This window comes from Somniosus microcephalus, chromosome 28, assembly GCF_052327205.1.
Source record: "Somniosus microcephalus isolate GS21.2 chromosome 28, FLI_Smic_1.0, whole genome shotgun sequence".
NCBI classification, from domain to species: Eukaryota; Metazoa; Chordata; class Chondrichthyes; order Squaliformes; family Somniosidae; genus Somniosus; species Somniosus microcephalus.
Genome location: NC_141014.1, coordinates 16,897,442 through 16,914,952, shown reverse-complemented (window position 1 = coordinate 16,914,952; position 17,511 = coordinate 16,897,442). Strand labels below are relative to the sequence as shown.

General features: G+C 47.9%; 1 protein-coding gene across 3 annotated transcripts in view; it reads right to left on the bottom strand.

Annotated features, from left to right (window-relative positions):
• The window catches only part of zc3h7bb (zinc finger CCCH-type containing 7Bb), an 82,590-nt gene extending 67,320 nt beyond the window's left edge, over positions 1-15,270 (bottom strand). The window contains exons 1-2 of one of the 3 annotated variants that reach the window (XM_085969529.1): positions 15,019-15,270; positions 5,378-5,483 (exon numbers count right to left, since the gene is read on the bottom strand). In XM_085969529.1, the coding sequence (XP_085825655.1) occupies positions 5,378-5,451 (74 nt within the window). In that variant the 5' untranslated portion in view covers positions 5,452-5,483; positions 15,019-15,270. Of the gene's footprint in view, positions 1-5,377; positions 5,484-12,428; positions 12,646-15,018 lie in introns of those variants that run through there. The other 2 variants (XM_085969527.1, XM_085969528.1) reach the window with 2 other exon arrangements.
• Between the last annotated feature and the right edge of the window lie 2,241 nt (positions 15,271-17,511).

The following is a 17,511-nucleotide window of genomic DNA, read 5'->3' as shown; positions in this document are numbered from 1 at the left end:
AGCAATTACACAGAATATACAGCACAGAAACAGGCCAACCGGTCCATGCTGGCGTTTCTGCTTCATTCGAGCCTCCTCCCATCCTTCCTCATCTAACTATCAGCGTAACCCTCTATTCCCTTGGCCAGCTGTCCTCTCAGCCACGGCGGCAGGGTTGGGGTGGGAGGGGGGCGGAAAAGAGCAGGGAGAGCAAAGGAGTTCGGGATGAAAAACACTGGACTTTATGCCCTCGCAAAAATAAAGAGAAGTGGCAAATCTAATGGTCAGATCCAAAGATCCAGCTGTCTGAGTGATGGAGCTGTACAAAACGCTAAGTTAGGCCACAGCTGGAATACTGTGTGCAGTTCTGGTCGCCACACTATAGGAAGGATGTGATTGCATTGGAGAGGGTGCAGAGGAGATTCACCAGGATGTTACCTGGGCTGGAGCGCTTCAGCTATGAAGAAAGACTGGACAGGCTGGGGTTGTTTTCCTTACAGCAGAGAAGGCTGAGGGGGGACCTGATTGAGGTGTACAAAATTATGAGGGGCATAGATAGGGTAGATAGAAAGGAACTTTTCCCTTAGTAGAGGGGTCAATAACCAGGGGGTATAGTTTCAAGGTAAGGGGCAGGAGGTATAGAGGGGATTTGAGGAAAAACTTTTTCACCCAGAGGGTGGTTGGAGTCTGGAACTCACTGCCTGAAAGGGTGGTAGAGGCAGGAACCCTCACAACATTCAAGAAGCATTTAGATGAGCAATTGAAACGCCATAGCATACAAGGCTACGGACCAAGTACTGGAAAATAGGATTAGAATAGACAGGGCTTGATGGCCGGCGCAGACACGATGGGCCGAAGGGCCTCTTTCTGTGCTGTATGACTCTATGAGTGGATATTAGAGACTGAAATGGAATAGCTCAGTGGGTATGTGCACTGTGTGGTGTGAAGATGATCCCTGCAGACAGGGAAGGTCGCAGGTTTAATCCCTCGTCTGTGGCGAGTTAGCTAATCTCATTCCGGGGGAGCTGCAATTGGACTCAGTACCTCGGAGGTAGGAAAAAAACCTTGATCCAGTGACACATGATGGAAGTGGTACACGTGTGTATGTTGGAGGAGGACAGGATCAGGCTCGAGCTCAACTGTGCCATCTCCCTGCCCCCCCGTCAAGATGTAGACAGTCTGCCAACACTCACTGTCTAGGCTCACACAAAAGGAACAGCAACTTAGGTGAGGTACCATAGGGCGGTTGGCTCCCTCGGAACCATATATCAACAAGGGTCAGTGGGGGAGAAATTCGGTATTGCTCCATTTGGGGCGCAATTATCGGCCGGGCGCAAAGTTTAGCGCCTGGTGCTAATTATCGCCTCCGACTGCAAACGTGGCTTCTATCGACCCTGGAGGTGATTGGAGCGCTAAATCAGGCGCTACGCACCTGTCTTAAGGCGCTAACGCCGAGGAGCGAGGCGCTACCTCAGAGCGCTGGCGAAGCTCATGTGATGTCAGTCAGCAATGGAACACAGACACAATGGCGCTGGCCAGTTCTTAAAGGGGAGGGTCGATCTTGCTCTCCATCCACACCCTGCTCATTGCAGCCTTGAATCTCGGCCTGGAGAGACCTGTACATTAAATCTGCTGGAAAGAACAATGGAGAGGCCCAGGGAAAGAGCTCAGAGTGCAGCCCCCACAGTCTCTTCTAAATCGATGCAAGGAAGGTCAAATCAAAATGAACCTGCAAAGTGCTGCTCAGTATCCAAAACTCCTTCACACAGCGTTGAATCTCTCCAGAAGTCTCTCTCTCTCTCTCTCTCAGAATGCGTGGTGCAAAAATGTCACCAACAAAAAAAGGCAGGAAGCGGTCGCCTTTAAATAGCGCTCCCCCAGTCCCTTCTTGACTGCAAAACGCTCCCCTCAACCTGTCGTTGCTAGCGGCAGGCGGTAAGGCAGGGGGCGCCACTCAATATCCGGTCCAGGGCGCTACCGGGGCGTTGCACGCTCAACTGACGTCACGATCTGCGGGCGCAGGAGATCGTGGCGGTAATGTTTAGCGCCGCTGCAAAATGTCTGGTCAATTTCGTGCGCGGCGCAAACATCGCCGCGCCCAGGCGCTAGTTGCTTTGCGTCCCATTGGCGCCCTCTTAGGGCATTAACAGGAGGCGCAAAGCAACTGAATTTTTCCACCAGTGTCTTCAAAGAGGACTGGGGTGAAATTCGGAGGCGATGAAAAAAACTTTTCTCTGCTGCCAATAATAACTGAGACACTGAGTGTCATTAGGATATTCAACCATGGGCGCATCACAACTGAGCCAAATCCCCATCTCACCAGATCTCAACGCACTCACTCTCAGGGGGTCACTGGATAGCGATCGCCTTGGGTGATTTTTCCGCTTCACTAGCCAGGATACTGAGGCCAATGGAAGGCATTACCAGTGCCCCAAATAAAATCAGCTAACTCAATATAGACCAAGAATCGAATCTGGGACCTTCTAATAGTGTGGCGGGCAAAATATAGCCTGCGGGCTGCATCCGGCCTGTCAAGTCATTTTATCCGGCCCGCTGGACGGGACAGAAATAGAACGCAAGCTGGAGCTCGAGCTGCACATTCGTCTTTCACTGAACTTCCACTTCTCGTGGGTCAGCGACGGACCCAGACTGCAGCCAGGGAACACACAGTGCTTAATTCGATTTATCAATTCACAAAAGCGATTCGCCCCGGCCCGATCTGAACAGGATCCATTCTGCGACTCTGGGTCCCAGTGGCGGACGTCAGTACTCAGAACGAACCGCGTACTCGAATGTGCCCTATGGGGGATAAGTGATTTTCTTTGTGTATTGGGCAAGTCCCAAGGTGTTTGGAGTTGAGGAGATAGTTAAATTCTCTGCCCTTTCACAATCAATGGATGGAAAATGTAGCCCCAGTATATGTCTCAAACACTGTAAAACAAGGCACTCAATAATCTGACTCTGAAAGACTTGGATTTAAACAGTGCCTAAACATCTCAAAACAATTCAAAATAATACAATGCTCCAAGTGTGACAGCCATTTTGTATCCAGCAAGATCCCGCAAACAACAATATAATGAGCCAAGCAGACACTCTGGAAAACAAGGTACAGGTACTAACTATTTTAACACAGTGTGGTTTTGGGGACAGGGACTAGAAACGAATAGCATTCTACTCCTGTGATTCTTCTCCCGGTGGACAGCTTTCAATGCAAGTGCTGGAAGGAAATGGTTCCTCTGTCATTTCTCTACCAACAACAACAACAACTTGCATTTATATAGCACCTTTAACGTAGTAAAACGTCCCAAGGCGCTTCACAGGAGTATTTTAAGACAACAAATTTGACACCGATCCACAGTAGGATTAATTAGGGCAGGTGACCAAAAGCTTGGTCAAAGAGGTAGGTTCTAAGGAGCATCTTAAAGGAAGAAAGAGAGGTAGCGAGGCGGAGAGGTTTAGGCAGGGAATTCCAGAGCTTGGGGCCCAGGTAACAGAAGGCACGGCCACCAAAGGTTGAGCGATTATAATCAGGGAAGCTCAAGGGGGCAGAATTAGAGGAGCCCAGGTATCTCAGGGGGGTTGTGGGGCTGGAGGAGATTACAGAGATAGGGAGGGGCGAGGCCATGGAGAGATTTGAAAACAAGGATGAGAATTTTGAAATCGAGGCGCTGCTTAACTGGGAGCCAATGTAGGTCAGCGAGCACAGGGCAGATGGGCGAACGGGACTTGGTGCGAGTTAGGACACGGGCAGCCGAGTTTTGGATGACCTCTAGTTTATGTAGGGTGGAATATGGGAGGCTGGCCAGGAGTGCGTTGGAATAGTCAAGTCTAGAGGTAACAGAGGCATGGATGAGGGTTTCAGCAGCAGATGAGCTGAGGCAAGGGCGGAGACGGGCGATGTTACGGAGGTGGAAGTAGGTGGTCTTTGTTATGCTGCAGATATGTGGTCGGAAGCTCATTTCAGGGTCAAATATGACACCAAGGTTGTGAACAGTGTGGTTCAGCCTCAGACAGATGTTAGGGAGAGGGATGGAGTCAGTGACTTACTCATAGGCCTGAGGCAGCATCAAAACTCATATTGACTGGATATTTATTTTGGACGTATCTACAGTACACGACAAGAATTCAGTCACCTGTTCCTAGCAAAACATGCAGAAAGCTACCATCTCCCAATCAGAAAATCATCTTTAACTAGAATACATTCATCATATGTAAATAACAGAAGCCTGAAGGTGCCTTTGTGTGGCTGAACCAAATTAAATTAAATTTGCATTAACCAAAGAGATGAGTTGTTGCAAGGTAGAGACTGCATACACAGCATGTTAATAAGTATTGATATTTTTATTAAGTGTGGAAACAGCATCAAGGGTTCTTTATGTGATAAATGCCGCAACACATTGTAATGGTAGCTGTTGTTAACACAATTCATTTTATCTGGGCGGCAATGTGCCCTCCTATTTCCCCCCCCCACCCCGATCCCTTTAAATGTGCTGTGCGGCCCCTGTGCGCCGCCTCTCTTCCAGCGGCAGGAGCTGGTGAGCAGCCCGCGCTGGATCTCGCGATTGGTGCACGGATTAGGGGGAACATTGGCGTGCGGCCCTCAACAGCTTGTCAAAAATGTTCAGTGGCCCCTCCAGCCCAAATAATTGCCCAGCCCTTGTTCTGGTGTGTACTGACCAGTGGCACACTGTCTCCAAGATAACCTTCTACCCTCCGTAAACTTGAGCTCTTGAATCCCAAACTCTGCTGCCTGTGTCCTAACTCGCAACAAGTCCCATTCGCCCAGCGCCCCCTGTGCTCACTTGACCGACACTGGCTCCCAGTTAAGCCACGCCTCGATTTTAAAATTCTCAGCCTTCTTTTCAAATCCCTCCACAGCCTCGCCCCCTCCCTATCTCTGTAATCTGCTCCTGCCCTACAACCCTGCCTCTTGCGCATCCCCGATTTTAATCGCTCCATAGAAACCATAGAAAAATAGGAACAGGAGTAGGCCATTCGGACCTTCGAGCCTGCTTCGCTATTCAATATGATCAGGGCTGATCCTATATCTCAATGCCATATTCCGCTCTCTCCCCATACCCCTTGGTGCCTTTTGTGTCTAGAAATCTATCTATCATTGGTGGCCACGCCTTTAGCTGCCTCGGCCCTAAGCTCTGGAATTCCCTCCCCCAATCTCTCTAACTCTCTCTCCTCCTTGAAGACGCTCCTTAAAACCTACCTCTTTGACCAAGCTTCTGCCCTAATATCTCATGTGACTCGGTGTCAAATTTTGTTTGATAATCGCTCCCGTGAAGCGCCTTGGGAATGTTTTACTACGTTAAAGGTGCTGTGTAAATACAAGCTGTTGTTGTTGTCATTAAAGTGCTCTTTTAAGAAAAGAGGGGTTAGCATTCCTTACTGAATAAAGTGCAGTCCCTTCTGAATTTCCTCCTTGCGTTTCTGAGTGCCGGGAGAGGTACTAGACATATTCATTAACAGCTGCAGTCGGTGGTATCAGTCCGTGCCTGTGGAAACAAAGAACCATGTTATACAAGTAAGAAAAAGAATTGGTTTAGAATGACAAGGCAATGTAAAAAAGACTTGCCTTTATAAGAACATAAGTAGTAAGAGCAGGAGTAGGTCGATTAGGCTTATATTCGCTAGAGTTTAGAAGAATGAGAGGGGATCTCATTGAAACGTATAAAATTCTAACAGGACTAGACAGACTAGATGCAGGAAGGATGTTCCCGATGGCGGGAGAGTCCAGAACCAGGGGTCACAGTCAAAGGATAAGGGGTAAGCCATTTAGGACTGAGATGAGGAGGAATTTTTTCACCCAAAGAGTGGTGAACCTGTGGAATTCTCTACCACAGAAGGCAGTAGAGGCCAATTCATTAAATATATTCAAGAAGGAGTTAGATATATTTCTTAAGGCTAAAGGGATCAAGGGATATGGGGAGAAAGCAGGGACAGGGTACTGAATTTGGATGATCAGCCATGATCTCATTAAATGGCGGAACAGGCTCGAGGGGCCGAATGGCCTACTCCTGCTCCTATCTTCTATGTTTCTATATGGCCCTTCGAGCCTGCTCCGCCATTCAATAAGATCATGGCTGATCATCGACCTCAACTCCACTTTTCCGCCCGATCTCCATATCCCTCGATTCCCCTAGAGTCCAAAAATCTATCGATCTAGAACCTTGTCACATAGTTAGAAACATCTCCAAGTGCTTCACATACAATTACTTTAGAGTGCAGTGATGGTCGTTATATGGGCAAGAGAGACAGCCATTTTGTGCACAGTACGTTCCATGAAAAGTTTTTTCTAGATTTAATCAATCTCGGGCTGTGGGCGTCACTGGCAAGGCCAGCATTTATTGCCCAGCCCTAATTGCCCTTGAGAAGGTGGTGGTGAGCCGCCTTCTTGAACCGCTGCAGTCCGTGTGGTGAAGGTGCTCCCACAGTGCTGTTGGGTAGGGAGTTCCAGGATTTTGACCCATGATGGCATTGGTTGAAGGACGGAACGCTATTCTTCTCTGTAATAATGCCACAGGCAGAAGGTCCTCAGTTCGACATGTCCTCAAAAGGCGCCTCTGACCAGCAGCACTCCTTCGGGGCTACACTGGGATGGCCGCTTACAGTTTGTGCCCAAGCTCTTAATATAGCGCTTGAACCCAGAACCTTCTTAATCTGAGGGGAAAATACGACCAACTGAATGAAAGAAAAGAGTTGCATTTCTATAGCGCCTTTCACAGCCACCGGATGTCCCAAAGCGCTTTACAGCCAATGAAGTACAGGAAACTTTGTGCTATCCGGCACCGACGGGACCGAGCTGTTGTCGTCCCATCAAAACTGCCGGACAAACCAGCGCTAATGTTGAAACATACGGAGCTTGAGCTCCGTCTCTGGCAACAAACCCTGCGTCTAAACAGTCGGCCGTACCTTGCAAGCGTCTCTGTAGCTTAGCAACAGCTTCAGCGAGACCTTGCAGAGCCTGACTGGTGGGAAAAAAAGCAACGAGAAGAAATAAAACCTAACGAAACGGCTCCTGATTTTTGCCGGTGGATCGAGCATTCCGGACAGTTAACCTCCGGATAAACCAAAGTTTCCTGTACTTTTCTTTAAAGTGCAGTCACTGTTGTAATGTAGGAAACGCGGCAGCCAATTTGTGCACAGCAAGCTCCCACAAAACAGCAATGTGCTAATGACCGGATAATCTGTTTTTGTGATGGTCATGTGATGAAACCGCCAGGAATATGAGCAACCAGAGTTGGCAGCTGTAGAAGTAGCTGAAATAGAAATCATAGAAATTCACGGCACAGAAGGAGGCCATTCAGCCCACTGTGTCTGTGAAAGAAAGAGAAGGGTAAGGAAGACCCGGGTTTGAATCCGGCCTCGGGCGACTGTCTGTGTGGAGTTTGCACATTCTCCCCGTGTTTGCGTAGGTTTCCTCCGGGTGCTCCGGTTTCCTCCCACAGTCCAAAGATGTGCGGGTTAGGATGATTGGCTATGATAAATTGACCCTTAGTGTTAGGGGGATTAAATACGTGGAGTTATGGGGATAGGATGGGATATGTGTTGGCGTAGGGGTTTACGGGGATCGGGTGGGATATATGTCGGTGCAGGCTCGATGGGCCGAAATGGCCTCTATCTGCACTGTGGGATTTCTGTGATTCTGTGAAGACAAGGAATACAAGAAAGATTTCATTTCTGTCGCGCCTTTCACGACCTCAGGACGGCCCAAAGCGCTTTACAGCCAATGAAGTACTTTTTTGAAGTGTAGTCACTGTTGTAATGTAGGAAACGCGGCAGCCAATTTGTGCACAGCAAGCTCCCACAAACAGCAATGTGATAATGACCAGATAATCGGTTTTAGTGATGCTGATTCAGGGATAAATATTGGCCCCAGGACACCGGGGAGAAATCCCCTGCTTTTCTTCGAAATAGTGCCACGGGATCTTATACATCCATCCGAGAGAGCAGACGGGGCCTCGGTTTAACGTCTCATCTGAAAGGCTCCTTTACATCTGTTAAAAAGTTGCAGGAGGGAAGAAAGTAAAATGTATCCTGTACTTGTAAAAATTGTTTAAAAAACTTAAACTTTGCTACTTTTATCACAAGCTTGGAGCGGGCTCGTGGGCTGCTTGAATTTAGTTCTCTGCCCTTTGAGAAAAGGAAACTGAGAGTGAGGGGAATGAGGGCAAGGAGTTAATCGTGTGGGCAGAATGAATTTCCCTATGATTAAGAGTTACGAGAAGTGTTGCACCAACATGTCACATAATACATCACCAAACGTGAATTCAGAGGAAGCTGGTTTGGGAATCTCAGGGAGTAGGAAGGAGGGAGGGAGGAAAGCTAGCTCGAGGCAGCGGGAGAGCCAACAGGGGAATGTGCCAGGCGACAGGCTGATTTTGCCAGGCTTGAGGCGGATGGCACTGTGGAGAATGACACCAGCCGTCTCTGAAGACAGCCCCACAACTCTCCGAGATCTCTGCGCTCCTCCAATTCTGGCCTCTTGAGCATCCCCGATTTTAATCGCTCCACCATTGGCGGCCGTGCCTTCAGCTGCCTAGGCCCCAAAGCTCTGGAATTCCCTCCCTAAACCTCTTCGCCTCTCTCTCCTCCATTCAGACACTCCGCAAAACCTACCTCTTTGACCAAGCTCACCTCCTGACTCCCCAAAGCCTTTCCACCATCTACAAGGCACAAGTCGGGAGTGTGATGGAATACTCTCCACTTGCCTGGATGAGTGCAGCTCCAACAACACTCAAGAAGCTCGACACCATTCAGGATAAAGCAGCCCGCTTGATTGGCACCCCATCCACCACCTTCAACATTCACTCCCTCCACCACCGGCGCACCGTGGCTGCAGTGTGTACCATCTACAAGATGCACTGCAGAAACTCACCAAGGCTTCTTCGGCAGCACCTCCCAAACCCGTGACCTCTTCCACCTAGAAGGACAAGGGCAGCAGGCGCATGGGAACACCACCACCTCCAAGTTCCCCTCCAAGTCACACACCATCCTGACTTACAAATATATCGGCCGATCCTTCATCGTCGCTGGGTCAAAATCCTGGAACTCCCTCCCTAACAGCACTGTGGGAGTACCTTCACCACACGGACTGCAGCGGTTCAAGAAGGCGGCTCACCACCACCTTCTCAAGGGCAACTAGGGATGGGCAATAAATGCTGGCCTTGCCAGCGACGCCCACATCCCATAAGCGAATTAAAAAAAAATCTGCCCTAATATCTCATGTGGCTCGGTGTCAAATTTTGTTTGATAAACCTCCTGTGAAGCGTCTTGAAACGTTTTACTATGTTAAAGGCACTATATAAATGCAAGTTGTTGTGTCCTCTACACACCATTCCTTCAGCCACCAGGCTGCTGCACTTTGGTACACTCCCCCCACCCCCCTCCCCCAAAAACCTTTCACTTTCCTACTTCTCCACCCTTCCTTCAAAAGCCTCGTCGAAATCCCCCCCCGCCCGCTCCCGGACAGCCCATTCAGTCCACGTGGCCCACGACACCTTCCTCCACCCCATCTCCTTATCCCTTCTAAAGTGCCGAGACATTTGTTTTTTCTGCACAAACTGTGCATGTTGTTGCAGGAAAAGTTGCTCCAAAAACAGAACAAAACTAATTGTGGTCACTCTAGGGGAAAATTCTTGCCATTACACATTAACCATTTGATACAAATACCGTGCCTTGCAAAGCAGTGCGCTAATCTCAGTCCGATAATACAGGAAACTCTTTGGTATCCGGCACCGATGGGACCAGCGTGTTGCCGGTTGATCAGAAATTCCGGATGACAGAGAGGGCTATCTACCAAGGCTATTTTTAACAAAGAAAAATAAAAAAAATCTAGAAATGTGCAGTATACAGTAATTGGGCACTCACCTACAGAATGTTGTGTTAAATGGATGGTGGAAGATGCTTGATTAAGTACAGTACTGCCAGTTGAGGGTAATGCAATGCAATAACTACCAGCAGCGTGGGAGACACACAGTACCCCTGCAAAATGGCGGCTCGGAAGACCGGCAGCACGGGAGAGTCAGACTCCTGTTATTGAGGTGTTCCGACTTCCGACAGCGCCAAGAAGCCGAGTAGTGGCAGTTTGGAGAACTACCCCCACTGACTAACTCGGCCACCGCGGGAGACTCGGACTCGGCAACATTGCTGGTTATTGAGGTGTTGTTTTTGGAGTGAGAATTTTGCCGGTGAATAGAGAATTCTGGATATTTAGGTGCCGTTTAAACGAGAGTTTCTTGTACCTCTTTTGACCATAGCGAGCTTCACCCCGTGAAGTAGCTTCACACTGTTACCACGGACCCCACCAAAGTTCAGTAAAAATTAAAACTATTGAAAAAGACTGCAAGAACTTGCATTTATACAGCGCCTTTCACAACCTCAGAACGTCCCAAAGCGCTTTACAGCCAATGAAGTACTTTTTGAAGTGGAGTCACTGTTGTAATGTAGGAAACGCAGCAGCCAATTTGCGCACAGCAAGCTCCCACAAACAGCAATGTGATAATGACCAGATAATCTGTTTTTAGTGATGTTAATTGAGGGATAAATATTGGCCCCAGGACACCGGGGAGAACTCCCCCTGCTCTTCTTCGAAATAGTGGCCACGGGATCTTTTGCGTCCACCTGAGAGTGCAGACGGGACTTCGGTTTAACGTCTCATCCGAAAGGCGGCACCTCCGACAGTGCAGCACTCCCTCAGCACTGCACTGGAGTGTCAGCCTAGATTTTTGTGCTCAAGTCCCTGGAGTGGGACTGTGAACACACAACCTTCTGTTAAACAAACACTTAAATAATGATGAACGTATGTAAAATGTTAACGTTTCGGGTCGAGGACCATTCATTAGAACTGACGAAGAGTCCTCGACCTGAAACGGTGACTCGGTTTCTCTCTCCACGGATGCTGCCCGACCTGCTGAGTGTTTCCAGCATTACCTGTTGTTATTTCAGATTTCCAGCGTCCGCAGTATTTTGCTATTGTCTATGTAAACTGCTATTGCATATTATTTAACACAAACTTCAGCATCTGAAGCAGGAACACAACATCAGGATCCCTCTGTCAATGTGCCAATCGAATCACCATACTATGCAGAGTTGCCACGAGGCATACTTAGCAGGTTAATACACTGTGGCTTCACTATAATGAATGGGATGGAGGATACCAAACACAACTGTATTCGTGACATTGGTCTGGGAAAGATTTTTTGGAGTCGAACCTTTGAGGAGAACAGATAGGAAGTGAACGAGACCTCCTTAAGAGAGAGTCAGTCAGGATCATTGGAATTACTGACCGGAAACATAGAAACATAGAAGATAGGAGCAGGAGTAGGCCATTCGGCCCCTCGAGCCTGCTCCGCCATTCAATGCGATCATGGCTGATCATCCAAACTCAGTACCCGGTCCCTGCCTTCTCTCCATATCCCGTGACACCTTTAGCCTCAAGAAATATATCGAACTCCTTCTCTAGCTTGCTACCGGGAACGCTATAGCGTATTTTTACTTTATATCTTATGGGGAGAGTTAGAGAATTAGAAATCAGACAGAACATTAGGAGGCCATTCGGCCCATCGTGCCTGTGCCGGCTCTTTGAACGGGCTCTCCAATTAGTCCCACACCCCCGCTCTTTCCCCGCAGTTCTGCAAATTTTTCCTTTTCAACTATTTATCCAATTCCCCTTTAAAAATTACTAGTGAATCTGCTTCCACCCACCCTTCCAGGCAGCGCATTCCAGATCATCATAACTCGCTGCGTAAAAAGAAAAATGTCCTCATCTCCCCCCCGGCTCTTTTGCCAACTACCTTAAATCTGTGTCCTCTGGTTACCGTCCCTCCTGCCACTGGAAACAGCTTCTCCCTCTCTACTCAATTAAAACCCCTCAAAATTTTGAATACCTTTATTAAGATAATAAGGTACTAGATAAGCAATATGAGAGGGAAGGGAATAGAGGGTTATGATGGTAGAGTTAGAAGAGGAAGAATGAGTGTGGAGCCGGCATGGACTGGTTGGGCCGAATGGCCTGTTTCTGTATATCCTGTGTAATCCTATTTAAATCTCCCCATAATAACCTCTACTCTAAAGAGAACAATTACACCTTCCGGATTCTCTCCACATAACTGAAGTCCCTCACCCCTGGTACCGTTCCAGTGTAAATCTCCTCAGCACCCACATGTTCGGGTCAGGTCCTGGAGGGCATCCGAGATACTGTAAGCAGCGAGGGCGTCCGGTAAAGGAAGGGAAGGGAGAAATAAACACTGTAAAAGCAGGCTGGGGCTCCTAGCTCGAGAAAAGAGAAGGCTGAAGGGAGGTCTTTAAAATTATGAAGGGGTTTGACAGCGTAAACGTAGAGAAAATGCTTTCGCTTGTCGGGGAAACCAAAACTAGAGACCATACAAATAACTAGTCACGCATAAATACAATAAGGAATTCAGGAGAAATTTCTTTACCCAAAGGATATGCTGATGTTAGATGAAGTAGGGGTGGGAGGAGGCTCGTGTGGAGCATAAACACCGGCACGGACCAGTTGGGCCGAATGGCCTGTTCCTGTGCTGGAAATTCTATGTCATCATTTTCTGTTTCCTGAACATGAAGGCGGGGGAAGAGATTTTGTTACACATCAAATAGGGCGTCAGAAGCCCAGGAAAATGAAACTGCGCTGCAAACAAAGGCCACTAGATGGAGTCTGTGATTTCTTTGCTTCGACAACATCCTCCTGTATGGAACTTCTAAAAAGTTCTAAAAATAATAAACAGGGACCGTTTAAATCAGTTTCTACTCATTTCCACCGAGAAAATTCCCAGATTATTTTTCAGGTGGCGAACCAATAAAGAAAAAAACTCGGCTGCCTGTGTCCCAACCCGCATCAAGTCCCGTTCGCCCATCTCCCCTGTGCTCGCTGACCTACATTGGCTCCCGGTTAAGCAGCGCCTCGATTTCAAAATTCTCATCATTGTTTTCAAATCCCTCCATGGCCTCACCCTTCGCTATCTCTGTAATCTCCTTCAGCACCCCAACCGCCCGAGATATCTGCGTTCCTCCAATTCTGCCCTCCTGAGCATCCCTGATTATAATCGCTCAACCTTTGGTGGTCGTGCCTTCTGTTGCCTAGGCCCCAAGCTCTGGAATTCCCTGCCTAAACCTCTTCGTCCCTCTACCTCTCTTCCCTCCTTTAAGACGCTCCTTAAAACCTACCTCTTTGACCAAGCTTTTGGTCACCTGTCCTAATTTCTCCTTATGTGGCTGGGTGTCAAATTTTTTGTCTTATAATACTCCTGTGAAGCACCTTGAAACGTTTTACTACGTTAAAGGCGCTATATAAATACAAGTTGTTGTTATATTAAAAATCTTATGTAAGCACGTACTTCCCCTCAACTTTTTACGTTATAAATTCCTATGTCTATATTTATAATGAAGATGCCTCTGTGAAACTTGTCAAGATTACACCCTCCCGACCATCGCCCCCAAACCCCGTCAGTGCCTCACCTGGCAGGAATGAGGAATTGCAGCATGACACATTTACATAGGCAGTCTCCTCTATAAATGTGAACATAGGAATTTACAATGGAAGTATAAAAATAAGGATTAAGGGCAGAATGCGACTAAGATGGGGACTGCATTACATCTGCACATTCTGACCCAATCACGGCTGGTGTCAGCCGTCGCTCAGTGGGTAGCACTCACGTCTCTGAGTCAGAAGGTTGTGGGTTCAAATCCCGCTCCAGAGACTTGAGCACAAAAATCTAGGCTGACACTCCCAGTGTTGAGGGAGTGCTGCACTGTCGGAGGTGCCGTCTTTCAGATGGGACGTTAAACCGAAGCCCCGTCTGCCCTCTCAGGTATACGTAAAAGATCTCATGGCACTATTTCGAAGAAGAGTAGGGGAGTTACTTGGGGAGTATTAGCTGTGGCTCAGTGGGTAGCGCACTCGCCTCGGAGTCAGAAGGTTGTGGGTTCGAGTCCCACTCCAGAGACTTGAGCACATAAATCTAGGCTGACACTCCAGTGCAGTGCTGAGGGAGTGCTGCACTGTCGGAGGTGCCGTCTTTTGGATGAGACGTTAAACCGAGGCCTCGTCTGCTCTCTCAGGTGGATGTAAAAGATCCCACGGCACTATTTCTTAGAAGAGCAGGGGAGTTCTCCCCGGCGTCCTGGCCAATATTTATCCCTTAACTAACATCACTAAAACAGATTATCTGATCATTAATACGTTGCTGTTTGTGGGAGCTTGCTGCGCGCAAATTGGCTGCCGCGTTTCCCACATTACAACAGCGACTACACTTCAAAAAGTACTTCATCGGCTGTAAAGCGCTTTGGGACGTCCGGCGGTCGTGAAAGGCATGATAGAAATGCAAATCTTTCTTTTTTTCCACTCTAGAAATTAAACTACAATCATCATCGCAAAACGAATTGAATACTTGACAGCTCTCAAGATCAGGGATCTGTCAGAAGAGCGATCCCGGACAGATCACAAACCCATTTGAACAGATGAAATTTATGAGTGAAATGCAACAAAATAGGTCACCAAAAAAAACAAATGGGGGAAGAATATGATTTTGGTTTTTCTTTTCAAAGTTAAGCTGTGAGGAGAGCAAGTTTGTGACAGGATTTCATATTTTATGTGGGCTTGGACTTTATTAATTGATTAAATCAGGTTGCCTCCCCGCTCTTACCTCCAATAAAAAAATAAACATACAATAATAAAAATAAATAAATTCCACAGGCGAGGCCTACAATACAAGTGGCAGCCCCGGCGTCGCGTAGATCAGTCCTCCGCCCCTCCGGCGCCTCGCACGGCTGTGGGATATAAGCGAGTCCCGGGGACCACGTGAAGCCGATAAAACATCGGGACGAAAAAGGAGGAAGAGAGCGAAACCCAAAGCAACAAATCTCTCAAAAAACCCTCAAAATAACCGCTCTCCACCGCAACTGAAGCATTAAAAATAACTAAAATTATTCCCTCAACTATTCCCCATAGCAACCAACTTAAAATGATTCCTTTCCCCCACATTTTATAATCTTGCCAATGAGTCCACTTACCGCTTTCAGAATTAATTATCCCTTCCTTCTGTCTCCCCCTTGCATCCGAAAGCTGAGCTTTCTGGATTAAAAATCAGTTTGTTTGTTTAATTTATTTCAACGTTGGAGTTAGTGTTTCTTCATTTCCCCTTTAGCCTTCATTCACCAGCATCATCATCACCAGGCTTCCTCCTCCTCAATGAATCAGAAGGAAGCAAAGCCTCTGTAGGTCCTAGACAGAGTCGATTCTGCCTTCAGGCTTGTGTGTTGGTGTCTGTCTGTTCACATCTTCCAGCTCAGCCTCAACGTCTGAAGATTTTGGGATTATTCACATCTTCCAGCTCAGCCTCAACGTCTGAAGATTTTGTGATTATTCACATCTTCCAGCTCAGCCTCAACATCTGAAGATTTTGGGATTATTCACATCTTCCAGCTCAGCCTCAACGTCTGAAGATTTTGGGATTATTCAAATCTTCCAGCTCAGCCTCAACATCTGAAGATTTCTCATCACATTAATCCCTCTCGCCTCTAGAAAGAAAGAAAGATGTCTGCATTTGTGTAGCGTCTTTGAAGCGACTACACTTCAAAAAGTACTTCATTGGCTGTAAAAGTGCTCCGGCAGGCGCTATAGAAACGCAAGTCTTTCTTTTACAACCTCAGGATGTCCCAAAATGTTTTACAGCCAATGAAATACAGTCACTGTTGTAATGTAGGAAAGGCGGCAGCCAATTTGCGCACAGCAAGCTCCCACAAACTGCAATGTTATAATGGCCAGATAATCTTTTTTGGTGATGTTGATTGAGGGATAAATGTTGGCCCAGGACACCGGGGATAACTCCCCTGCTCTTCTTCGAAATAGTGCCATGGGATCTTTTACATCCACCTGAGAGAGCAGACGAGGCCTCGGTTTAATGTCTCATCCGAAAGACAGCACCTCCGACAGTGCAGCACTCCCTCAGCACTGCACTGGAGCATCACCTAGATTTTTGTGCTCAAGTCTCTGGAGTGGGACTCTGAACCCACAACCTTCGGACTCAGAGGCAAGAGTGCTACCCACTGAGCCACGGCCGACACAATCATACTTCATTGGTTGTGAACGCGCTTTGGGACATCCTGAGGTCGTGAAAGGCGCTATATAAAGGAAAGTGGCAGCCTTGGCTCTGAACCAGACAGCCGTGGGCTCAAAACCTACTCCAGAGACTTGAACACATAATCCAGCTGACATTTTAGTGCAATACTGAGGGAGTGCCGCACTGTCAGAGGTGCCGTCTTTCGGATGAAACGTTAAACTGAGGTCCTGTCTGCCTCTCCGGGTTGGCCCTGGCCCAGCAAAGGATATTAAGGATAATTGTAGTGTTGCTATTGCCACAAAAAGAAACAAAAGACTTGCATTTATGTAGCGCCTTTCACGACCACTGGATGACCCAAAGCGCTTTACAGCCAATTAAGTACTTTTGAAGTGGAGTCACTGTTGTAATGTAGGAAATGCGGCAGCCAATCTGTGCACAGCAAGCTCCCACAAACAGCAATGTGATAATGACCAGATAATCTGTTTTTAGTGATGTTGATTGAGGGATAAATATTGGCCAGGACACTGGGGATAACTCCCCTGCTCCTCAAAATAGTGCCACGGGATCCACCTGAGAAAGCAGACTGAGCCTCGGATTAACATCTCACCCGAAAAACAGCACCTCCGACAGTGCGGCACTCCCTCAGCACTGCACTGGGAGTGTCCAGCCTAGATCTCATTGAAACTTATAAAATTCTGACAGGACTGGACAGACTAGATGCAGGAAGGATGTTCCTGATGGTCGGGGAGTCCAGAACCAGGGGTCACAGTCTAAGGATAAGGGGTAAGCCATTTAGGACAGAAATGAGGAGGAATTTCTTCACCCAGAGAGTGGTGAACCTGTGGAATTCTCTACCACAGAAGGCAGTAGAGGCCAATTCATTAAATATATTCAAGAAGGAGTTAGATATATTTCTTAAGGCTAAAGGGAATCAAGGGATATGGGGAGAAAGCAGGGACAGGGTACTGAATTTGGATGATCAGCCATGATCGCATTGAATGGCGGAGCAGGCTCAAGGGGTCGAATGGCCTACTCCTATCTTTTTTGTTTCTATGTTTCGTGCTCAAGACCCTGGAGTGGGACTCTGAACCCAAGAAGGCGAGAGGGTGCTAACCAACTGAGCCACCCACAGCAGCTGAGTTTAGTTAGCTCCAGGTTTTAGTGGGCAATTCATTGAACTGATTCAGCAGGTGCAGAAATTTGAGCGTGTCCTTGCAAAGACCACAGCACCTGCTGGTAGGTCGCTCGGCCTGTAGATGGTGCTGTGGAAAAACCGACCCACCAGGCCCGCCCTTCCTGTCCAAACGCTGCTCTCTTTAGCAGGCAATGGAAAGGGCGGGGGGCGGCCGGGGCGCGCATTCGTGCAATGTTTACCGGGAGTTGTAGTTGCTCCGCCCCCACCAATCCAATGAAAACCGACGGAGCCGATCGCCGATCCGAACTA